The 23027-nt window shown below is 40.6% G+C and overlaps 1 protein-coding gene across 3 annotated transcripts in view; it reads left to right on the forward strand.

Annotated features, from left to right (window-relative positions):
• LOC131045313 (adenine phosphoribosyltransferase 1) overlaps positions 1-23027 on the forward strand; it is a 232668-nt gene that overhangs the window by 146372 nt on the left and 63269 nt on the right. For all 3 annotated transcript variants that reach the window (XM_057978885.2, XM_057978884.2, XM_057978886.2), the window contains exon 4: positions 20811-20960. In XM_057978885.2, the coding sequence (XP_057834868.1) occupies positions 20811-20960 (150 nt within the window). The remainder of the gene's footprint in view (positions 1-20810; positions 20961-23027) is intronic.

Consider the following 23027-nt stretch of genomic DNA (forward strand, 5'->3'; position numbering starts at 1 on the left):
GCGAAGGAAGATTGGGATTGAAAAAAATGATGATTTTGGGCTAGAAAAGGAAAATCGCTCCTAACCCCTCCAAAGGGTCCAGGGCGAAATTGTGTAAAACCTATCTTTTCCCTTAGTTTCATGCCAAATCTAGTGTGGATCATGATTAAAGAAGTCCTTAGGCATGTCCTTGAATGGTCAATAATTATCAAGTTTGAAGGAATTGAGCCAAAATGAGAATTTTGCTCCTGACCCTTCCAAAGGGTCCAAAGCAAAAATCTTAAAACCACCTATTTTCCTTGCAAGTCTAGTCAAACGTTAGGTTTTCATGGCTTGGATGGGTGCGAGGAGACATGTTCTTGCCCTTTTGAAGTTGGTTTTAAAAAATGATGGAAATTGGCCCAAACCAAGGATTTTGCCCCTGACCCTTCCAAAGGGTCCAGAGCGAAAATCCTAGGATCACCTACTTTCTTTGCAAGACAAGTTAACACTTTGATTTTTATGGCCTAGATAGGAGTGAGGCAATGTGTCCTTAGTCTTGGAGGTGAGTTCAAGTTGAAATGATAGAGGAATGAGCCTAAAACAAGATTTTCGCTTCTGATCCTTCCAAAGGGTCCAGAGCGAAAATCCTTCAATCACCTATTTTGCCTTGCAAAATCAAGATAAACTTGGGTTGGATGAGAGAAGAAAAGTGTTTCCTTGCCTTGTGAGGTGGATTGAAGTTGAAATGATGAAAAAATGAGCTACAAACAAGAAATTCGCTCCTGACCCTTACAAAGGGTCCAGAGCGAAAAACACTAAAACCATCCTTTTCTCCAAATTTTGTGCTAAGTCAGGCCTGGACTAGGGTGAGAAAAACTATTTGGAATACCTTGGAAAGATGTTTGACCTTCAAAAATGTGAATTTTGAGCTAAAGTTGGAATTTCGCTCCTGACCCTTCCAAAGGGTCCAGGGTGAAATTCTTATAGGGTCTGTTCTTGGAGAAAATCTTGGGCAAGTTTCATGTTAATATCTTTTCGTTGATGATTTAAGGTGTAAAATACTATGTTGAAATGAATTTATTATGTCCTTAATCATCTTTTGATTTGTTTTTGCAGATGAAAGAAGATCAAGCCAAGACAAGGACGACCTTCTCTAGTCCAACATCAACAAGAACGGCCTTGTCCAGTCCAGCATCATCAGGGACGACCTTCTCCAGTCAAGCATCATCAAGGATGACATCTTTCAGTCCAACGTTCTGTTGTGCGTTGCACACGCTCCCTTTCGCCGACAGGGTCCCCCTTCCTGTTTTGAGCTTTCCGTCGTTGCCCTGCTGAGTTTCGTGCGGAGTTTCTCACGTGTCTTTGAGCGAGACTGCGACTGATCCATAAAGTGATTGATGTAAGAGTAATGAGCCGATGAATCCTCCCGGCTAGTCTAGCTCTCGGGCGTGAACGCCAAGAGTTTTGTTCGAAGTTTTGAGAATCGCCTTGGGTAGGCGTAAGGTAGTAGGAATTGGTGGAGCCCGCCAAGCAAGGACAGTGCGCCTAAAGGTCGCACGAAGACCAAAGTCGCCGTTTTTCGCACAACAGCTGTGAAGCAGACTGCATAAGGTTTGTCGCCACGATGTTTATAAGATTTGAAGAAAAGATGATTTTCCCCTGCTAATGAATGATCGAATTGCCTGGCCAAAATGCCTTAGAATTCTGAAGCCTCCTAAATCCAAATTTGTGGAATCCAGCAAAAGGCTAGTCTAAGGTTCGACATTTCGCGCAAGTTTTCAAAATTGCCTAAGGGGCAAATTTCGGACCCAAAGGCCCGAAGGGGTCAGAATTTCACTAAGTTAATCTTGCCAAAATCGCCCAGGGGGTCGAATTTCGGACCCTGGGGCAAAAATTTCAAAGTTTGATGCTTCCTATTTGGTCCGAAAATAATGCGAAAGCCTTTAAGTATTGTAAAAGATGGTTCTAGGTCCAAAAATCGCTAAAAATGTCCAAATTCGGATCCTGGGACAAAGGATGGAGGGCATAAAATGCAAAGTTTTCCTCAAGCCCCAAAAACGCCTCAGACCCCCCCCTATTTTCGAACCCCAGCTCCGAAATTTAAAAAAAATGGCTAACGTAAAGAGCACACGCATATGGGCGTTCAAGTCCGGAGTTCGCCAGATGTGTTTCCAACTCCGAAAAACCCTTAACTCGCCCTTTTTCGGACCTTGGAGCGAATTTTAAAAATAGGGATAAAGTGCGAAATTTTGCAAAACCTCTTCAAGCTCCGAAGTTCACTTTAAACACCCATTTTCGGACCCCAGCCCCGATATTTTAAAACCCATCAAATTTGCAAACGCGCGTTTGGGTCCAAAAATCACTTAAAACGCTCAAGTTCGGACCTGGGAGTAAAAAATTAGAAAAGTGGTAAGGGCAAAATCACGAAAACACATTTAGGTCCGAAAATCGCAAAAATGCTTTTAGGTCCGAAAATCGTTTGAAATCACTTAAGTTCCTATCTTCGGACCTTAGCGCGAAAATAAAGAGCGGTGGAATCGCAACATCTCCAAAAGTACTCCTAGCTTCGAAATTCACCTTAGTTTATATTTTCGGACCCTGGGGAGCAAAAGGAAGAAACGCGAAATATTTAAAAGGGGACGCACTTGGTCCGAAAATCGCGAAAGTTCCCCCCAGCTTCGAAAATCACCAAGCAATTGTATTTTCGGACCCTTTGGACCAAAGTGAAAAACACGAAATGTTTCCAAAGGCGTAAAAACTCTGAAAGCACTTAGAAGCTTGTTTTCGGACCCTAGCTCCAAAATGAAAGATAAAAGGAGATCGCGAAAGTTCCCCCCACCTCCGAAAATCATTTAAGATCGAAACGCCTCCAGCTCCGAAGTTTTATTTGCAAATAAGGGCGTCATGACTCTTGAAGTCGCGAAAATCGCGAAGGATGGCATAGTTTAAAAGGTTCACGTAGCTTGCGAATTCATTCAAATCCTCCGAAGTTCAATTGGCAAACTCTCCAAGTCCTCCGAAGTCTTTTTTTTCAAATTGCCAAAACGCTTCCTTGGGTAGCGAATGCATCTAACATAAACTGCATATAGGCGTTGGAAGTCCGAAGTTTTTCTTATAGGCGTCGAGCTCCGAAATTCCAGGAATCGCGAAGGGCGCTGTGACTCCAAGGTTTTACAAAGCATGCGAAAAGGGGCGCTCAGGTCCGAAGTTTTAAAAAATTACGAAGCGTGCTAAGTGCTCCGAAAATCTCCAGCTCGCCTAAACCCTAAAGACTTCCGAAATTCGCCAAAGGTGTGTAAATCGCGAAATATAAAACGCGAAATTTGCGAAGCTTGCAAAGAGGAAAACGCAATTCGAAATTTGAAAACCATCCAAGGTCCGAAAGTAAGAAGGTAAAGTGTTGCATTAACTTCTCCTGATCATTTAAACTCAGATTGCCCATTACCCAGCGTAAGAGAAAAACCATTTAAAAAATAATAAATTCTCTTTTGTCCAGCAACCGCGAAAATTTAAAACAAAGAGATAACCGTTGGAATTCAAACTTTGTAGGATTGTCCATTCATTTCACACGACAAGGTTGGGTAATCTCTCGCCATTCGCTCCCATCAGGTAAGTATGCTTTATTGCGTATGATCATTTGAAAAATGCTTAAATCAAATGGACGAATGCGTGAAATTTGATCTCAATGCTTGAATTCTTGAAATTTGCATCTCTTTTTCTCATAAACGTTGTTCAAAGCACTCGAAAATTCAGAAATCCATTCCTAAGGCTTCACCAGAAATTGCATCTCTTTTCAAACTTAGGAAAATTTTCATTCTTTGCCTCTGTTGAAAATTAATCCAAAATCCAGAAATGATAAGTATAAATGCGTAGTCAGGAATCTTCATGAATATTCTTGTTTCAAGATTGATCAAGCTGTTAGCTAGAAATATTGCTCCATGTTCAAACTAAACTTTAAATTAATCCCGACATGCTGGAGCATTTTGTTATCTAACCCGCATTACCTTTCTTGTATCACCTCGTAATCCGCATCCGGCTGTGTAGGATAAATGCCTAAATCGGGGGTGGAATCATCAAAAACGTCCGCAGCAGCCGAAACCTCACGAGCGTCCAAATCAGATATCCCGCGTGAGGTTGAAAAGATGAAGTATCAATATCAGAGGGGAGGATTGTGGGAGTCGAAAGTTCAGAGCGTCTGGGACAACATTGGTGATACTGACCTTGGCCATATCGATATTCAGGACTTCAGGAATCGGGTCTTCTCACCCAACGCATATGGCAAGCCTAGGCAGATGGTGGAAAGTGGCATTGCCCAAGCGGCGGGTTTTCCTCCAGCAATACAGAACTATGAATTAGTAGTGGAGGCTGCTTGGCATTATGAACCAAATTCCAGACTAGTGCTCCTGGAGAATATGACTATCGCCGACTTCTCTCCTGAGGCCATTGGTGATGCCTTTGACATCCCCTTTCAAAATAATCCCACAGCTACAACCATAGACGAAGCACAAGGGGCATATGATATGAATCCGGCCCGATGCAAAGCACTGATCAACGAAGAATGGTTCAAGGAGAAAAGGCCTTCAAGCACCAGGAAATTGAAAAAGACCCCCAGGAGTGATTTTCATAATGAACATGGGGATATAGTCACCTTACTCAGCCGAGTCATGGGACTTCCTAAGTCCAGCTACTTTGAAGAATGGATGTTCTATTTTACAGAGCAGGTCTTCGCCGGAAAGTCTAAGTTTGACTGGGCCGAGATCATAAGCGATAACATCCACACTTAGCTGATTGAGCTCGAAACGAAGAAGTACTTCACCATGACCTCTTATTTGGTCTATATGTTCGCCAAGAACCAGCCACTGCCAGGGTTGATAATGAAAGGTGAAATTGGGAATGGGCCTGGTCAGGTGAAAGTCTATGATTGTTACCCACAGCTGCACTACCAGGATATAGCTCAGAGGGAAAAGAACAGCCTGGCTTACGCAGTTGGTCAGTATGAACGCGTCAATGATGCCTTCACAATGCGCCTGGTCAGGCTAATGCAGGGAGGGTTACACATAAAACTCTCGGAGCAAGCTACTACTTTAGTGCAGAGGTAAGGAGCCTGGTTCATTCAGTTCCCAAGGTTTTCCTACATCTGAATAGTTGGCTTCGATGGTGCTCCCCTCCGACTTCCACGGTATCCAACCGACAAACTAATTCTTATGGAAGTTGCAAGGCAGTCACGCCCGGCCGGCATCTTACTCCGAGAAAGCAAGCAGGCTGGATTCACATTTCCTATGATCATAGGCAGCCATGATGTCCACTTGAAGACCCCTACCCTAGCAGAGGAGTCCCTTGCAGAGTTGGCCTCTTATGGCCTACAGGACCATTTCCCAAGAAAATACTTTGATCATGATAATCTGGCAAAAAGAGCCTATGGTCAAAGGTACAGAGCAAAGGAGTTAGTTGAAGACTATTGGAAGAATTGCTCTGATGACTACGAGGTCAGGCGACGGGAATACTCTAGGTTGAGTGTGCAGCAAATGCGACTCTTTGAATACCGTCGGGTCCCAGATCAGCTCACAGACTCGGGAAATTGCCTCCAAGTCCGAGAATTTGAAGCAGTAAGGCATCTTTTGCCAGGTGTTGATTGGTCCCAGGACCCAATCACAGATTTCGAGGCAGTTATGGCAGCCCTAGCAAGGTACACAGATCAGTGGTTATATCAGCAGATCGAGAGGCTAGTCCATGAGGGAGTCCGGTTCACTTACCATTTGATGGGCGGTCTCGATTCCCAGTCTTCAAAAGACGAAGGAACATCTAGTGCACCCCGGGAAGGAACTGCGAAACCAAAGAAAAGAAAGAAGGCTAAGGCTTGCAGAGGAACTCGAACGTCCAAAAGGACAAGAAGGGAGAAGATTCCTATAAAGAGGCCGGAAGTCACTTCATCTTCAAAAGATCCCAGTTCGTCCGACGATGCTATAGAATTGGATTGCGTGCCTGCTCTGCCTTCCTAGAGCGACATCGATGCATTTGGGGCCAATGATCCTCCTACGCCTGATGTGCTGGACACTGAGCTAAGAGCCCTCGAGTTGACCGAACTGGGTAACCAAATAGAAGAAGGAGAAATCCCATCAACCCAGGGGGTCAAAGTGCATGAACCTACCCAACAAAGCCGTCATGAGTTGCTGCTCCTCACGTCGAGGGAGAACAAAGGATAGATGAAACTCATGAGCTTGAGAGAATTGAAGAGCAACCTTCACATGAAGATGTCGGGCAATTGTTCAGCGAAATAGGGGAGAATTCAGTTGCAAGCAAAAGAGCTTCACACCTCTTTCACTCCTCCGGTGGCAGGGCAGCTGCAAATCCGTGGTCAGTCGGTTGAGAACGTAGGAGAACAGAATGCTGACTTAACCCTATCATCAACCCAGACAATGCCTCAAGAGTGGCTGATTGCCAGAGCTTAGCGCAGGGCCGCCACCAAACCACCCATTGATCTAGAGGATATCTTCTCACGTATGGATCAAGCAAAGGCCAAAGGGAAGAAGAAACCAAGGGCATATTCTAGAGTGACCAAGGACGAGCAAAGGAACCGCACTCTTCATATCGCCACCCTGCCCGTAGACAAGCCAGCAGATCAAATAACACTGACAGATTATAGCATCACAACTGTCCCCATCGGACAAGCTACCAAAGAGCAAGAAAAGGAAGAATTTAAGGATTCAGTGCAGAATATACTCAGACAGCTCGAAGAGATCATAGCGGAAAAGGACATGTATCGGGCCCGTGCTGAGCAAGCCGAAGGATACATCAATCAGCTCCTAAGGCCATTGCACAATCCCTCCGAATCCCATATTCCCCCGACAGCATTGGCGCAAAGGACCACAACTGAATTTGAAGGAGTTCGGGACACTGCAAAAGCCGTCAAGGAATGGATGCAAGACATCAAGAAAAAGGGAGAGCAGATCCTTAAGGAGGTGAAAGAAATGGCCCTTCATCGAGAGCTCACTCTAGTCAAGTTGTTGGAGGTAAAGAGGGAATCCCTTCACATGCACGAAGTGGCAGCCACTACCCTTCCCCTCATGAGAGCTCTTTTCTGGACGCGCAAATTCCCACATTGTCTGCCATCCTAGATCCTCATAGCATCAGTGTTCTCAAGGAGTGGTACTGGACCATCACCATGAAGAACGACACCAAAGAAATTATTGACAAAGAAAGTGACGCATGTGAGGCAATTCTGGGGAACATGCAAGAACTAGGTAAGACCATCCTCCGATCAATGGTTTCAGGATGGATAAACGACCTGTCCGATAATGCAATCCAACTGGACTGGGAAGAAAGGTTGGGGATGGATAAGATTTCCTATTCAGCTAAAGACTTGAGTTTTGCTAGTCAGTTCCATTCAGATATATTATGCTTTGAGCGTAATCGCTCTAGCTAGAAGGACAGTTTAAAGCACGTGGACCAGTGTCTCAAGGGCATGCAATATAAAATTCGCCATCCTCCCATGCCTCCATTCAGTTAGCTCTTCCAGTTGTGTATCAAGTTCCAGGAATACGTTCGCGAGGAACGAGCGGCAGGTCGTGATTTATGGCGGGAATACCTGCATGGCGAGGATCAGTTTCTAGAGAAAGAGTGTGAGACTGAAATAGAGAAAGTAATTTCTCAAAAGTGCTTTCTTCCCTCCAAATCTTAAAAGTGCACTTTTGCACAAAAAGGTGACAGTTGACTTTTGGTCAAATGTAAGACTTTATTTGATGCACCTTTTTGGATTGTTTCAAATTGTTGTAATTATCCCTTTTTGGGTAGTTATTGCCCATTTTGGGGTAGTTGTTGATATTTGCCTCCCATTTATGGGTATGGGCAGCCATGCTTTATGGATGAATCTGGGCCACTTGTTTAGATTAAATCTAGGCCATTCATCCTTTTTGAAGCCTATTTAAGGGACTGGTTTTCGCTCTTTTTTGGAAGAAGTTCTTGGATTGTTGCTAAAGCTCTAGAGAAATTTACAGGAATTAATGCAATGAATTAAGACTCTTTTCAAGTTTCCTTGTGAGTGCATGGTCTCCTTCTTCACTTAATTTAGAAAGCTTTCAGTTATGTTTATTCATATTACATAGCATTTTTCAATCAAGCATCTGATAGAATCCTTACAGTCCACACCATTAGAGAACGGCTGATTGTTTTTCTTTCCGCATGGTTAATCTGGACCCTTTCATGCTCAGTTCGGTTATCAAACACATACTATGAATGTAGAAGTTCTAATATCGTACTTGATAATATGAAAATCTAGTTCCTCCTTTGAAGATTGCACTAGATTTATGCAAACATTGTGTCTAAATAGCTGATGATGTTTAATCTAGTTTCCTGGAGGTTTCTGTCTACTTGACTGAATTTGCTGTCTTAGTTAGAATTTGCAATTCATGTCTCTCTCTCCCTCTCTATCCTTCCCTCCTTTTTCCCTTTTTTATTCAGAAAATCTGCAATCCTATCAAAACAGTATCAAATTAACTGATATCATCCAATAGAAAGATCGTAAAACTTCCAGGGAACTTATCCATAAATTGGCAGTTAAACGTAAGTCCCCCTTCTGTTTCCAGCAAAAACACATCAAGCCACTGAAAAATCCCGCAGTCAAGACCTGACAAAAGAAACCTTGAGGTAGTCTCCTTTGATCAAACTTAGGAAATAGCATTAGAGACTTCCTTATCTCAAGAGAGAGTAGGATAATCAGTTGGCTATTCTATTCTACGTTGGCTGTATGGAGTTTGCAGCAATGCGATTCCAGACACGTCAACACGTTCCAAGGAAAGTTACACCATCCATCCTGCACATCAAAGACAAAGGAGGTTAAAGCAAGGATTCATTGAAGAAGCAGACAGTTCCAGAAGAGTTAATTAAAGTTAGCTTCTCAGCATCATCACATTGAATATCTACCAAGTTGCAAGTGTTAGACAAGGTGGCATCCCAGTCATCACTCCTCCAATCAAATTGGTCCACCTCAGCGTGTCCAGATTCAATGTACCCGACTCATGGGAGATGGCACAAACTTCGATGTACCTACACCGGTTCTCCATTGGTCGAATATTCCAGAGAAGACATGTGTCCAAATAATGCAATTATTTCATTGGCCAGAATTGAGTTTGTTGTAACAAACCCTAATTAGGGTTTTCATTGTAAAATCTCGGCCATCGATCTCAATTGATCTTAGCCATTGAATTGTATTGAGGGCACTATATAAGCCTTGGCTCCTCATTTGTAAAGGCTAATAGTTAGTCAATGGTTAGCTAATAGATAATAGTTAGTCAATAGTCAGTAGTTAGAAGGTGAATAGTTAGAAATAGCGAATAGGCAGTTGATAGAATAGCAATTAAAGTAGAATAGAAAGAGAAGGCAAAGATTGTTGCCAAGATTTTGTTGTAAAAGACTTGTAAACTTCATTGAAGAAATGGTGAAATCTATGGGTCGATTCAACAATTTGCATGGTCTCTATACTTCTCATATTTGATTTCATGTTGTTAGATGAGTGGAAGAAATGTGTTTGATTGATGGTAAAATTCGTATATCCATACTACTAGCAGTTTGTTGATTGCAGACTTGCCTTGTGTAGTCAACTGAAATCATTCAGTTTAAGCTTAACTTCAATTGTCGCTTCTTCATTGATATGCATCAGCTTGATGGTGTCTATGCCTGTAGCGATGATCTGAACATCATAAAGTTTTCCTCCAAAGATCGCACTAACCTTGTGGAGATGGTCCTGGGATGTCAAAACAAGACTTAGTTAGAATTTCATCAAAGGTTATTCATTGCTCCTACATTCTTAGTGTAAGAATTAGATCCTTTCCTCGCCCTCATCCTTTTTTCCTTTTTTTTTCGAAAAATCTAGGCTAGTGAAATCCTATGTTCCAGCAATGTTCAAAGCAAATCAGACGTTTAGTCATCAAGTGTAAGTCTCCTTGTGATTCCAGCAAAATCACATCATACCACAGAGAGCTTATCCACGAGTAGAGAACCTACATACAAGAACCTTGGAGTTGCCTCAACTGATCCTTTGGCGAGATCTTCAGCAGTCGAGAAACTTTGCTCAAGAGAGGATAGGGTACCTTTAGCTATTTTATTCTGTGTTCGCATGTGCATAAAAAACACATCAACACAGTCATAAGTGATTTAATTAAATATTATTTCCTTATCCTAAGGTTTAATATTTAATTATTTTTATTTATTGATTTAGTGTATTGTGGGTGACTTAAGGAAAAATATTTATCTGATATCAATATTGTTATTTTCCTAAGTCAGTGGCGTTAAAAAGGTGGCGTTGGGATGATAAAACATTTCATGTTTATATTATTTTTATGTTGCAAATTGTCACCTAAGGAAAAGTTCGAACTTTGCCTCGAGAGATGGGAAAGTGGGTACCATGTCTAGGACAAGACATGAAATGAAATGAAATGAGTTTCAATTGAGTTTGGGCGCCATTTGCATTTGAATTTCAGAGGGAAAAAAGCTATAAATACAAGCTCTTGGCCTCTCATTTGGTATCTTATGAAATTGTATCGTTATGATGTCAGTTTGGTTACTAAAATCTGAGCTTCAAAGTGTGGCTTCCTAGCTAAGTCTCAGTTTCGTACTTAGGAGATAGCACCTAGTTGTGTTTCTGGTATTTCCATTGTTGTCAGAGAGTGTTTTGCTGAGTGTGGAGTGTTTGGTGTGGATTTTGGAGTGTTTCCTTCCTGCTGGTCGTGGAGTTGCTGAAACCTTATTTCGCTCATACCTCTTGACCAAGTGATTTCTTCATTCTGGGTATTGGCTCTATCAAAACGTGGCATGGAGGTGATATAGTCTGCAATTTTTTAGCCGTTGATTTGGAGAATTGGATCTTTAGTTGCCAATCGTACCTTTCAGCTAGGTCGTACCATTCCAGGGGTGCATTGGGATGCGTTTTGTTGTTTTGAGGTGATTGGACTGCAGGTTTTGTGTTCATGTTTCATTGTCTTGGTTATATCTTTCATTCGCATTTGATTTGGTGTGTTTCTGACTTCGTTTGAGTGAGTTATGTTCATTTTAGTGTTGCCGGTTGAGACGAGTTATGCTTGTTTGACTTCAGATTTTTGGTACAGCAGCAGTAGCATGATTTGAGTTATTTTGTTAGTTGTTTCTTGCTGTAATCTGCATTGGATATCATCTCTATTCTTCTCTTTCTGAATTGTAAGCTTAAGTAGTAGTACTACTAACCATTTCTGGTGTGTTGCTTGCCCACTGCATAAGTGGAAGAGGCTAGCTTAGCCACCTTTTTGTTCTGTAATTCAGTTATGAAGTTCAGTCCTCTCACTGAGTAAGTGGCTGAGTGATTTTATGTTTGCAATGGTCCTCCCGCTGAATAAGCGGTCGAGTTGAGCTTTGATGTGATTCAGTCCTCCCGCTGAAACATTGCAGCTGAGCGATTTGTGTCTTGGTGTGTTGTTCTCTTGGCTAATTTTCTGTCAAGTTTCTTGTTTACCTGGTGGATAAGCAAAAGGGGTTGGCTTGCCGCCCATTATTGTATTTTAGCTTTCAGTTGGTTTATGGCACTAACGATCCCCGGAACACTGTATGTTCTCACCCTCCCAGATTGAGCTTTCGGTGAACAAAAGGTGGAAGGGTTCCTTTCAGTTATTCTGGATTAATTCTCTAACCTTAAAAGGCTACTGTGTTTGTTCTGTTAATCTTACTGCAAAAAAAAAAATTATTATCGGGGATATTACAATGGTATCAGAGCTGCTCTTCCTGCCAGCCTGTGAAATTCAAAGGGATCAGAGTTCTCCATGAGTGACAGAAACATCCGTTACTACAACAGAGAATAGAGGACACAACAGTTTCAGGTTCCTTTAGTGCCGGAAGAAGATACTTTATCAAAGGTATTGAGAAACAGAGGGAAGGAAGTGGATTTGGCAAATTCAGTAGATTCAATGGTAGAGAAGGTTGTAGAACAGAATGAGGCACCTGACAAAAAGGTTGAGAGGCAGTTCAATGCCATGATGGATATGATGTCGTAGTTGCTGGCCAAACTTAACCAGAATGTTGTTGGGACCCCTAACCAACCCAACAATGGCTCGGAAGCTAGTACTTCTAATACTCCTAGAGGAAATGGAAACGAGAGTAACAATGGGAGCAACAATGGAGGTTCAGCTCCAAGACCTCTACAACTCATGTTTCTACCTAGAGAAACACCACAAAATGAAGTTGAAATACCTACAGCTGATGAGATAAGGAGCAGCTATATGGAGTATGCTTCTCTCCCTGCAGAGATCCAAGATATTCTCACCTTGGATCAGTTCATGAATCAGAAAATGAAGCGAGGAAGGAGGAATGACAACCAATTTTCTACCCGAAGAGATTATCAACAAGCTCTTGGAAGGGTGACTCTAGCACAATTTGATGGAAGCAATAAGAGCACAACTAGAGCGTGAGTGCAGAAGTTGGACAATTATTTGCCCTTGAGGTCTATGCCTGAAGAAGACGCCATCAAGTTCGCCACTTTGCACTTGGATGGTGTTGCCCACGAATGGTGGTACCATGGGTTGGTCACCCTTGGTCATAGTGGTTCTTTTCACTGAAGGTCTTGAAGAACCTTTCAAAGGCTGGGTTAAAGCTTTTGATCTGCCCACCTTGGCAGAGGCCATTAAGAAATCTAGGAGCATGGAGTTGGCTGCCCCTAAGAACAAATTTCAATCCAAGCCTTTTCCTTTCCGAAAGGATAAGAGGAAGTTTACAAATCAGACCAAGAAGTTTCCTTCACGAATGGATGATTAGCTCTGGAGGAAGAATCTTTGCTACTCTTACAGAGAACCTTGGGCCCCAGGACATAAGTGTCATGGGAAGGGCAATTTACATCAAATGGAGTGCTATTCTGCTAATGGATCAGATTTTGAAATTTCATAACAGCATACTGAAATTGAAGAGAGCGAGTATGAAGAGGCTCCTGAAGGGTCTGAAACTGAACCAGAAGACAGAGGAGTGGTTGCTCAACTCTCAAGCATTCACAAGAATGAATCCTTTAGAGTTTGGGGTGTGATAGGAGAACATCATGTCATTGCTCTCATTGACACAGGAGCGGCTCATAGTTTCATTGATGAGAGAATTGTTGCAAAGAGGGGGCTAGTGGCAGAGGAAGTAGAAGGCTTCAAAGTCATGGTAGTTGATGGCTCCACTGTATCTTGCAACCGAATGATTTCCAACATGTCTCTGAAGTTGGGAAACCATGAGATTCGAGATGACTTCTTTGTGGTTAGCATTGGAGGGGCTGATGATGCAGTCCTTGGAATTCAGTGGTTGAGATCCTTGGAGAGATTACTCTAAATCTATAAACCATGGAGCTGAAATTTATGGTAGATGGGAAGAAGGTAGTCCTGAGAGGAATGTCAAATGGTGGACTTAGAGTTGTTTCATTGAAGAGGATGGAGAAGCTGATCCACCATAACCAAGTGGAGTGGGCAGTAGAGTTTGATAATGTCGTCAAATCCATTGGAAGACAAGGGCAGCTACTCTGGAGACATTCAAGCATTGATCACAAAAAAAAGTAAGGTCCTTGGGAAACCATCTCTTGGTAGACCTCTTGAGATCATGGTCATGCCTTCCAAATCACTAGAGGAGAAATAGAGATATCCCGAAGACATTCAGGCTTTGATAACCAAGAGAAGTAAGGTGTTTTAGAATCCAGCTCCTGGTAGACCTCTTGAAAGAGGTACATAATACATCATTGAGCTTGAAGAAGGTGCTAAGCCTGTTATGACTACTCCCTATTGGTACCCCAAGAAGTAGAAGGATGAGATCAAGAAAGCAATCCAAGAGTTGTTTGATATGGGCTACATACGGCCAAGCAAGAGCCCATTTGCTTCAGCTGTTGTCTTGGTAAAAAACAAGGATGGAACCATGCGCATGTGCATGTGCGTGGACTATCAAGCTTTGAATCAAAAAACTATTAAGAATCGGTATCCTATCCCGAGAATTGACGAGCTCATTGAGCTACATGGTGCAATGTTCTTCTCAAAGATCGATCTCAGATCGGGGTATCATCAGATTCGGATGAGAGCATCAGATGTAGAGAAGACTACTTTTAGATGCCACTTTGGGCATTTTGAGTTCCTAGTCATGCCCTTTGGCTTGACTAACGCCCCTGCCACATTCCAGTCATTCATGAACAAAATCTTCCAAAAATAGTTGAGGAAGTTTGTGCTCATATTCTTTGATGACATACTCATATGCAACAAGTCTTGGAAGGAGCACTTATGGCACTTGGATGAAGTGTTGAGCATACTGGAATCTGAATCCCTGTTTGCAAAGGAGTCCAAATGTGAGTTTGGAATGAAAGAATTGCTCTACCTTGGTCACATTATCAGTGCAGGAGGTGTGAAGGTAGACCTTGAAAAGATTAGAGCTATCATTGATTGGCCTTCTCTCGAGAACATAACACACTTGAAGGGATCCTTGGGTCTTTGTGGTTTTTACCATAGGTTTGTGAAGGGATACTCTCAGTTGGCTGCCCCCCTCACAGATCTTACAAGGAAAGGAGCTTTTGAGTGGTCAGAAACGGCACAGACAGTATTTGATCAGTTTAAGGAGATCATGAGTTGCTGCCCTGTTTTGGCTCTACCTGATTTCACCAAGCCTTTTGAACTGTAGTGTGATGCATCAGGAGAAGGTGTTGGTGTAGTCCTTATGCAAGACAAGCATCCTATTGTCTTTGAAAGTAGGAAGTTGAGAGTACCTAAAAGGCTATATTCAATATATGACAAGGAGATGCTTGCCATAATGCATACCCTTGTGAAGTTAAGACAATATTTTGTGGGGAGTAACTCTGTTGTTAAGATTGATCATAACAATCTTAAACACTTAATGCACCAGAAAGACTTGAACGAAAGGCAGCAGAAGTGGGTGAGTCAGCTACAGGCTTATGACTTTGATATCGAGTATGTCAAAGGAAAGAATAATATTGCGGTTGATGCTCTATCCAAAAGGCCCCGTTTGAGCTCACTATGTGCGTTTACTACTGATTGGAGGAAGTTGTTGCTTGCTGATTATGCCAAAAATCAGTTTGCAACCAGCATCGTAGAGGGTACTTTTCATGATGAAAACTGCAAACTGGTTGAGGGGTTGATTCTATACAAGGGAAGGATCTTCATTGTGGTTAAATCTAAGCTTAAGGAGAAGATTTTGAAGACTTTCCTTGACATTCCCCTTGCTGGTCACCAAGGTTACTTCAAGACTTACAAGCAGATCCGAGAGAGATTTTCTTGGAAGGGGCTGAAAAATGATGTCTTGAGGTACATTGAGTGTCATACATGTCAGAGAAACAAAGATGAGCACACTCTGTTAGTTGGTTTGTTACCACCCTTGCCCATTCCCAGTCAAAAATGGGAAATTTTATCCATGGACTTCATCACTGGGTTGCCACGGGCTCAGGGGAAGGATTGTATATATGTGATGGTGGATAGACTAACTAAGTTTTCTCACTTTTTTGCCATCACCAGCTCATTTACAGTAGCTCAAGTTGCTGAAGTGCTCTTTCGGGAGGTGTTCAGGTTACATGGATTGCCAAAGAACATTGTGAGTGATAGGGACAGTAAGTTCCTAAGTGCTTTTTGGTAGGAGATTTTTCAGATTATGTGGTACTGTGCTCACTCCAAGCACAAGTTATCACCCACAAACTGATGGGCAGACCGAGATATTGAATAAGTGGTTGGAAGGATATCTCAGAAACTACGTCTCGGAGCAGCAAAATGCATGGGTGAGATGGCTTCACCTAGGGGAGTATTGCTTCAACTCCCATCACATGTCCATTTGGATGTCACCATTCATGGCACTATATGGTTATGAAGCTCCTAGCTTCGTTGACTTGATATTTGGTGATGGCAGAACCCCTCAGGCGAAGGATATGATGCAACAGAGTCAAGATATTTTGAGGTCCTTGAGGGACAATCTTGAGCATGTACAAAATCAACAGAAGTTGTATGTTGATCAGCAACGAGTTGAACGCACCTTTGAGGTGGGTGACATGGTTTATTTGAGGCTCCAACCCTATAGACAGTCTACTCTCAAGAAGAGTGGAGTTGAGAAATTGAAACCACGATTCTATGGGCCTTTCAAAGTCAACAAGAGGATTGGAGAAGTGGCATATGAGTTGGAACTACCGACGAGCAACAGGATTCATAATGTATTTCATGTGTCTCGACTCTCGCCTTAAGAAGGCTCTTGGACATAATGTTGTTGCTTCGGCAGAGTTACCTCCGCTTGATGAGGAGGGAGAGTTAGTTTTGGTTCTTGAAGCTATCCTTGATTTTAGGGAGCGTTCTTTGAGAAGGGTGATCAAGAAATACTTGATCAAGTGGAAAAATTTGCTAGCAGAGGATGCTACGTGGGAAAATGAAGAGATTTTACTGCATCCAGCCTTATAGTTGCTTGAGGACAAGCAATTTTGGGGAGGGCGGACTGTAATGTCCCCTTCTCAATGATGTGCTTTCAGTGGTCCATTGGCTTATTATGGAGACCCGTAGGCTATGTGGAAAGGAGAATTAGGGTTTCCAACTTTGGTGGAGTTTTACACGAGCTTTTTAGGGTTTATCGGGAGGGAATTCTTCAGTTCTATCTATGGTTTCCTTCTGGGCTTTTTATGAACTTCACAGTGGCATAACATGCATTGGATTCTTTGGTGAAGTGAGAACTTACTATTTTTAGTAAGTCAGGGTTTGGCTGTTTGGATGATGTTGTCTTACTGAGATTTCCAAGCTCTTTCTCTGGGTGCGAAGATCATGCTTTTCGGAGGAGTATTTCATGACTTACTATTTTTAGTAAGTGGCAGTATTGATTATTTCTATTTTTAGCAGGCAGTGGTCTTCATTGCTCAACTTCATCCTGGGTTTTGTTATAATCAATATTGGAGTCACAAGTGATTTAATTAAATATTATTTCCTTATCCTAAGGTTTAATATTTAATTATTTTTATTTACTGATTTAGTGTATTGTGGGCGACTTAAGGAAAAATATCTATCGAATATTAATATTGTTATTTTTATGTTGCAAATTGTCACCTAAGGAATTGTTCAAACTTTGCCTAGGGAGATGGGAAAGTGGGCGCCATGTCTAGGAGAAGATATGAAATGAAATGAAATGAGTTTCAATTGAGTTTTGGCACCATTTGCATTTGAATTTCAGAGGGAAAAAAGCTATAAATACAGGTGCTTGGCCTCTCATTTGGTATCTTATGAAATTGCATCGTTATGTTGTTGGTTTGGCTACTGAAATTTGAGCTTCGAAGTGTGGCTTCCTAGCTAAGTCTCAGTTTCGTACTTGGGAGATAGTACCTAGCTGTGTTTCTGGTATTTCCATTGTTGTTAGAGAGTGTTTCGCCGAGTGTTGAGTGTTTGGTGTGGATTTTGGAGTGTTTCCTTGCTGCTGGTCGCGGAGTTGCTGAAACCTTATTTCGCTCATACCTCTTGACCAAGTGATTTCTTGATTCTGGGTATTGGCTCTATCAAAACGTGGCATGGAGGCAATATAGTCTGCAATTTTTTGGCCGTTGATTTGGAGAATTGGATTTTTAGTTGCAAATCGTGCCTTTCAGCTGGGTCGTACCATTTCAGGGATGCATTGGGATGTGCTTTTGTTTTGAGGCGACAGGACTGCAGGTTTTGTGTTCATGTTTCATCGTCGAGGTTATATCTTTCATTCGCATTTGGTTTGGTGTGTTTCTGACTTCGTTTGAGTGAGTTATGTTCATTTTGGTGTTGCCGGTTGAGACTAGTTATGCTTGTTTGACTTCAGATTTTTGGTACAGCAGCAGTAGCATGATTTGAGTTATTTTGTTAGTTGTTTCTTGTTGTAGTCTGCATTGGATATCATCTCAATTCTTCTCTTTTTGAATTGTAATCTTAAGTAGTAGTACTACTAACCATTTCCGGTGTGTTGCTTGCACACTGCATAAGTGGAAAAGGCTAGCTTAGCCGCCTTCTTGTTCTGTAATTCAGTTATGAAGTTCAGTCCTCCCATTGAATAAGTGGCTGAGTGATGTTATGTTTGTAATGGTTCTCCCGTTAAATAAGTGGTCGAGTTGAGCTTTGATGTGATTCAGTCCTCCCGCTTAAACATTGCGGCTGAGTGATTTGTGTCTTGGTGTGTTGTTCTCTTGATTGGTTTACCATCAAGTTTCTTGTTTACCTTTTGGATAAACAGATGGGGCTGGCTTGCCGCCCATTATTGTATTTCAGCTTTCAGTTGGTTTATGGTGCTAACAATCCCTGGAACACCGTATGCTCTCACCCTCCCAGATTGGGCTCTTGGTGAACAAAAGGTGGAAGGGTTCCTTTCAGTTATTCTGGATTAATTCTCTAACCTTAACGAGTTACTGAGTTTGTTCTGTTAATCTTACTGCTAAAAAAAAAATAAAAATATCGGGGATATTACAGACACACATCTCTCATGCACCTTCTACCCAACTTTAACCTTTGTTGGAGGATAACTCACTCACTTTGCAATCTCTCTTCCACACATCATTCTTCTCTGCTTTAAAATCTCTTCCAATTTAATATCTTTATCATTTCCCAGCCAACCAACTGATCACTTGTCTCATAGCAACCTCCTTTTTTTTCCAACTCTCTTATTCCACTTTATGCCATCGATCTTTTGGCTCTGATACCAAATGATGAAGGACAAGGATTTAGAATCTCTAGTACAGTTGTCAATCCACGTAGAATATCAATACAAACTCTATTTCTACACAAAACTCCTCTTGATAATAACATACAGAGAAAGATCAACAATATCTTATTTTTCAAATTCAAATTAATTACAATATATTTTCCCAATCAAAAGAAAATTCTACTTATGTGTATTTCATTTATGGCCTTCATGGCCCACATGATCTTACATTGACCAAAACAACCTCCAGCTTCTCAGTGTCCCCTCAATTTGGAATTTTTTCTTTTCGACATCTCTTTCTTGCCTGCATTCTTCAAATTTTCAATTTTTCATATTAATAAATTTCTCATCACTAACTCTTTCTCGCCTGTGTTCTTCCTTTCTTGTTTATAATCCTCTGTCCATGCCTCCTACTTCTTTATTTTGCAATCTTTGTCTTTTAAATCTGCAAATTGATTTCTCTTCTTCCTGCAAACTCTTATGCATTCCCTGCAGTCACTCTCTCAATTCTTGTGCTAATGCTTCTATGTTGGGTTTTCCTACCTACTGTGTCCTTTCTTGCTTTCCAACTACACCCACTTTCTTTCCTCTCCCTTAATTGGGTACTCTTCTTTATCATTTTGCAATTCCCAACTTTGTGTGAATTTCTTTATGCCCTGGTTTTCATCCTTCTTAGCTGCATCCTCTCTGTTCCTCTAAATCTGCATTTTATTTTCTATGCATCCTCCCAAACTCCTCACTCTCTCCTTCCAGTTATTTCCTCTTATTTCTAACTTTTTCCAAGCTTTGATTTTGGCTCGCATTTTTAGACTTTAATTTTGCAGTGAGCCTTCCATTCACTTCTTCATCTAGCCGCTTACACTTCTTCTCTTTTCTTTTTTATTCTCTACTTCATCTGGCACAATCTGCGGCCTCATATGCCACACTCTGCCAATCTTTTCCCACTCCCTATGTGCTTCTTCCTTACCTCTACATAGGCTTCTCTTTTCTCTTACCTAGGCATCCCCTTCATCTTTTACATCTTACGTAGCTTGTCCTCTCCTTCCCATCTTGCGTGGGTTTATTCTTTTGTTTTTTAATGTTGGCTCCTCTTACCTGTCACCATTTTCTTCTTCTCCTTCACAATTCTTAACCCCAAGCGAATTCTTTGTCACTCCATCTTCCGTATTCCATTTCTGTTTTAATCTTCCTTGCACGCATGGTGACCCTACACCTTCCTATTCTCAAGTGATCTCTATCTTTTGTTCATCTTGTCTTACTCAAAACTCCTTTCCTTCAACTACTATTTTTCCTTAACGCCTCTTATCGTCAACTACTATTCAAACTCTTAGTGCTGCATTCTTATTCATCTTATCGACTTTGTGACAGGAACTTAAATATTGCAGTTTTGAATGATTCTTGTTTTCTTCCACGGAGCCTCCTTTCTTTCTTTCTTATCTCTTTCTTTTCAACTCCCCTGCCGTGTGCCCTTCTTCCAAGCCTTGTAGACTCTAGTCAAAATCTTTATGTCTTCTTGTGCATTTCCTCTTACTCTGTTTTTTATCTTATTCACATTCAGAAGTCCTATCTTGATTAATCTCCCGTGCCAAAATAGAGGTAGATGATATCCCAATACTCACTGAGTCATTTATCTTACTGGCAACCTCATGGATGCTCCTGCATCATTATCTATGATAGGTTTCATAAGAGATAAACTCTCACAAGGCACCTACCACTTGCAAGATGAATAATTATCATTCTATGTGTGTATTTCTATTCTCCTTGTCGCTCTTTAATGTGTATATATTGAAAAGGTAGTTTGTAAAAAAGTATAGCGTACGTTTGACTTGAATCTCATTATTCAATTACATTTGAAGTGATGTAATGCCAAGAATGCATTCTAATAAAGCTACAAGTGTAAAGGGTTCTTAACTATTTTGAAGACTGCAAATTGACATTGGTGGATACTTGGACCAATTCACTTGTGAGTGATGACCCTCATGTTATTGTTATCCATTGGTAGGTATTGTCAAATTAGAATCTTACCTTTGTTCTGTTTTGTGCATTTAACATATACACTCTTTTCAGGTAAAGTTTATTAAAATAAGAAATGGCTCTTATCGTTTTCTTCTAATTGCATTTTGATTTATTATCTGTAGGTAGTGTCATGTTATATCTCTGCTTTTGAAATACTCCTCACATATATGTCTTGTTTTCAGGTGAGGTTATTTCTGTGAAGTATGCATTGGAGTATGGAACAGACATTATGGAGATGCATGTAGGTGCTACACAACCAGGAGACCGCACTCTTATTGTTGATGATGTCATTGCCACAGGGGGAACTTTATGTGCAGCCATGAGTTTACTAGGTAAGAACTCTGATTCATGAGGTGATCTTGAAAATAATAATATATGATACAAGAAAATCAATAAAAACGTAATTTAATAGCTTTTCAATTGTGCAGTAAAGCAATGAAAAATCATTAAACATTTTGAAGATCTGAAATTCAAATTGTAGTAACATCTTGAACATTCAACATTCAACTATGAACATCCAATGTTGACCACGTAAACACTTCAGAACAAAAAGTGAGTGACACACTGAAATATAAATGAAGAATTATGCATATGAATGTTTGCTATATTATCAAAGATAGCAAAACTCATAGTTCAAAAACTTGATATTGGCAAAACTCAGCATATTAAAAAATTATAATAATTTGTAAAATAAACTTAAATAACATGCAAAATACTGAATTTAGAGAAACCATAAGTAGTTTTTTTATATTAGTTTAGATCAGAAAAGGAGTACAATGTACATCATAGTGCATAGAAAATCACAAATCCATATACATATATTTAACAAATTTATCCTCCAACTAAAGTACCTTAGTGGTGTTACCCTCAAATGGTAAAGATTCCTCCTTGGAGCAATATCATGATCATTATCCAACAAAGCCTCTCCTGATATTTCCTCTTTTGTGTGCATCTGCACTTTTACTTGCCCTACCTATTTTTCTATTTCCTCTCAAAATCAGAAATCTCCTATGTAGAATACATGGGCTCCACATTCTCGACAATCCAATCCAAATACAGATTGTGAAAGGAAATCTACAGCAATATATACCATTTCCACATAGTCCTCATGAGAGAAAAAAATGCAAACCAAATATTCAAAATCCACAATGCAAAAGAGTAACAAACATACCACAAAATGACACCATATGTACCTTGGGAAAACCCTCTTAATGAAAAAATGAGCCTCCAAAAGTTCCCAGATAACTTGATTTATTATCTCAAGAACATGATTACAATACTTGCAAAATCTCCATGCAAGTCTTTTGAAATATATTGAACGCCCTAGTTGCATTTCTCCATGTGAACAAGCAAATGAGAACCATGTAGCCACACATCCCAATCTAAGATTCCACGTATGCAACCTACAATATATGCTCAATCCAATTTTAGCCAACAAGTCAAAGGTTACACAAGCCAACTTTAACAACTACTCATGTGCTTGCTTCTATATAATCAAGCTTGCACAAAACGACTTGTTGACATGGGAAAAGTGATGCTAATCTTGGTCAACACAAAATAGAATGCTAAGTATCCTATCCTCTCTTGAATAAGGAAATCCCTAATGTTGTTTGGACTGATCAAAGGGGATAACCTCATGGTTCCAACTGTAAGGTCTTGACTGCTCAGGATAACTCAACGATTTTATGTGTTTTGTTGGTAAACACAAGGGGGCTTATGAATGCAACAAGTTGGCCTACATCTGACGATGCCTTGATTCTCAAACTGGGGAAAATAAAAGCAAAAGGATAGGGTTTAGGAATACTATGGACAATGAGAGTAACAGTTGGTGTTGCAAGTAGACAGATTTCAAATAAACTAATTCTTGCTTAGCGAAAGATATACTCACAACTCCATAGGAGTAGTGCAAGCTCCAAGGGAATAAAGGATTTTCAAACTGTGGTCATTTCATTCAGACATCCAGTTCTGGCATAGCCTAAGACAAACACCCACAGTTTAACTAAGAATGTCATGTCCCTTACTTGATCATTAAATATAACCTAAACGAAGCAATTATTATTATTAATTAATTTAATATCTATTAACGAATGATTATTTGAAGCTATTAAATACTTACTTTAATTAATATTTATTAATAATAATATTTTTGAAATATTCAAATAATAAAATAAATTAATATTATTATAAACATAATTTATATATTATAAATCATAAGCATAACTTACATATTCTTAATTGTAAAAAAGTGTGATTTGTATAATAATTATTATGCCAAAGAGTGTGATTTGCTAGGAACGGTGAAGAGATACAACTCTTCACATCTATATCTCCCCATCTCATATTAAAGAGACTCAGATATCACTTCAAATGGGGGAAGGAGAAGCATTCAAAAAAACATG

The sequence above is a fragment of the Cryptomeria japonica genome, chromosome 3 (genome assembly GCF_030272615.1).
Source record: "Cryptomeria japonica chromosome 3, Sugi_1.0, whole genome shotgun sequence".
Lineage (NCBI taxonomy): Eukaryota > Viridiplantae > Streptophyta > Pinopsida > Cupressales > Cupressaceae > Cryptomeria > Cryptomeria japonica.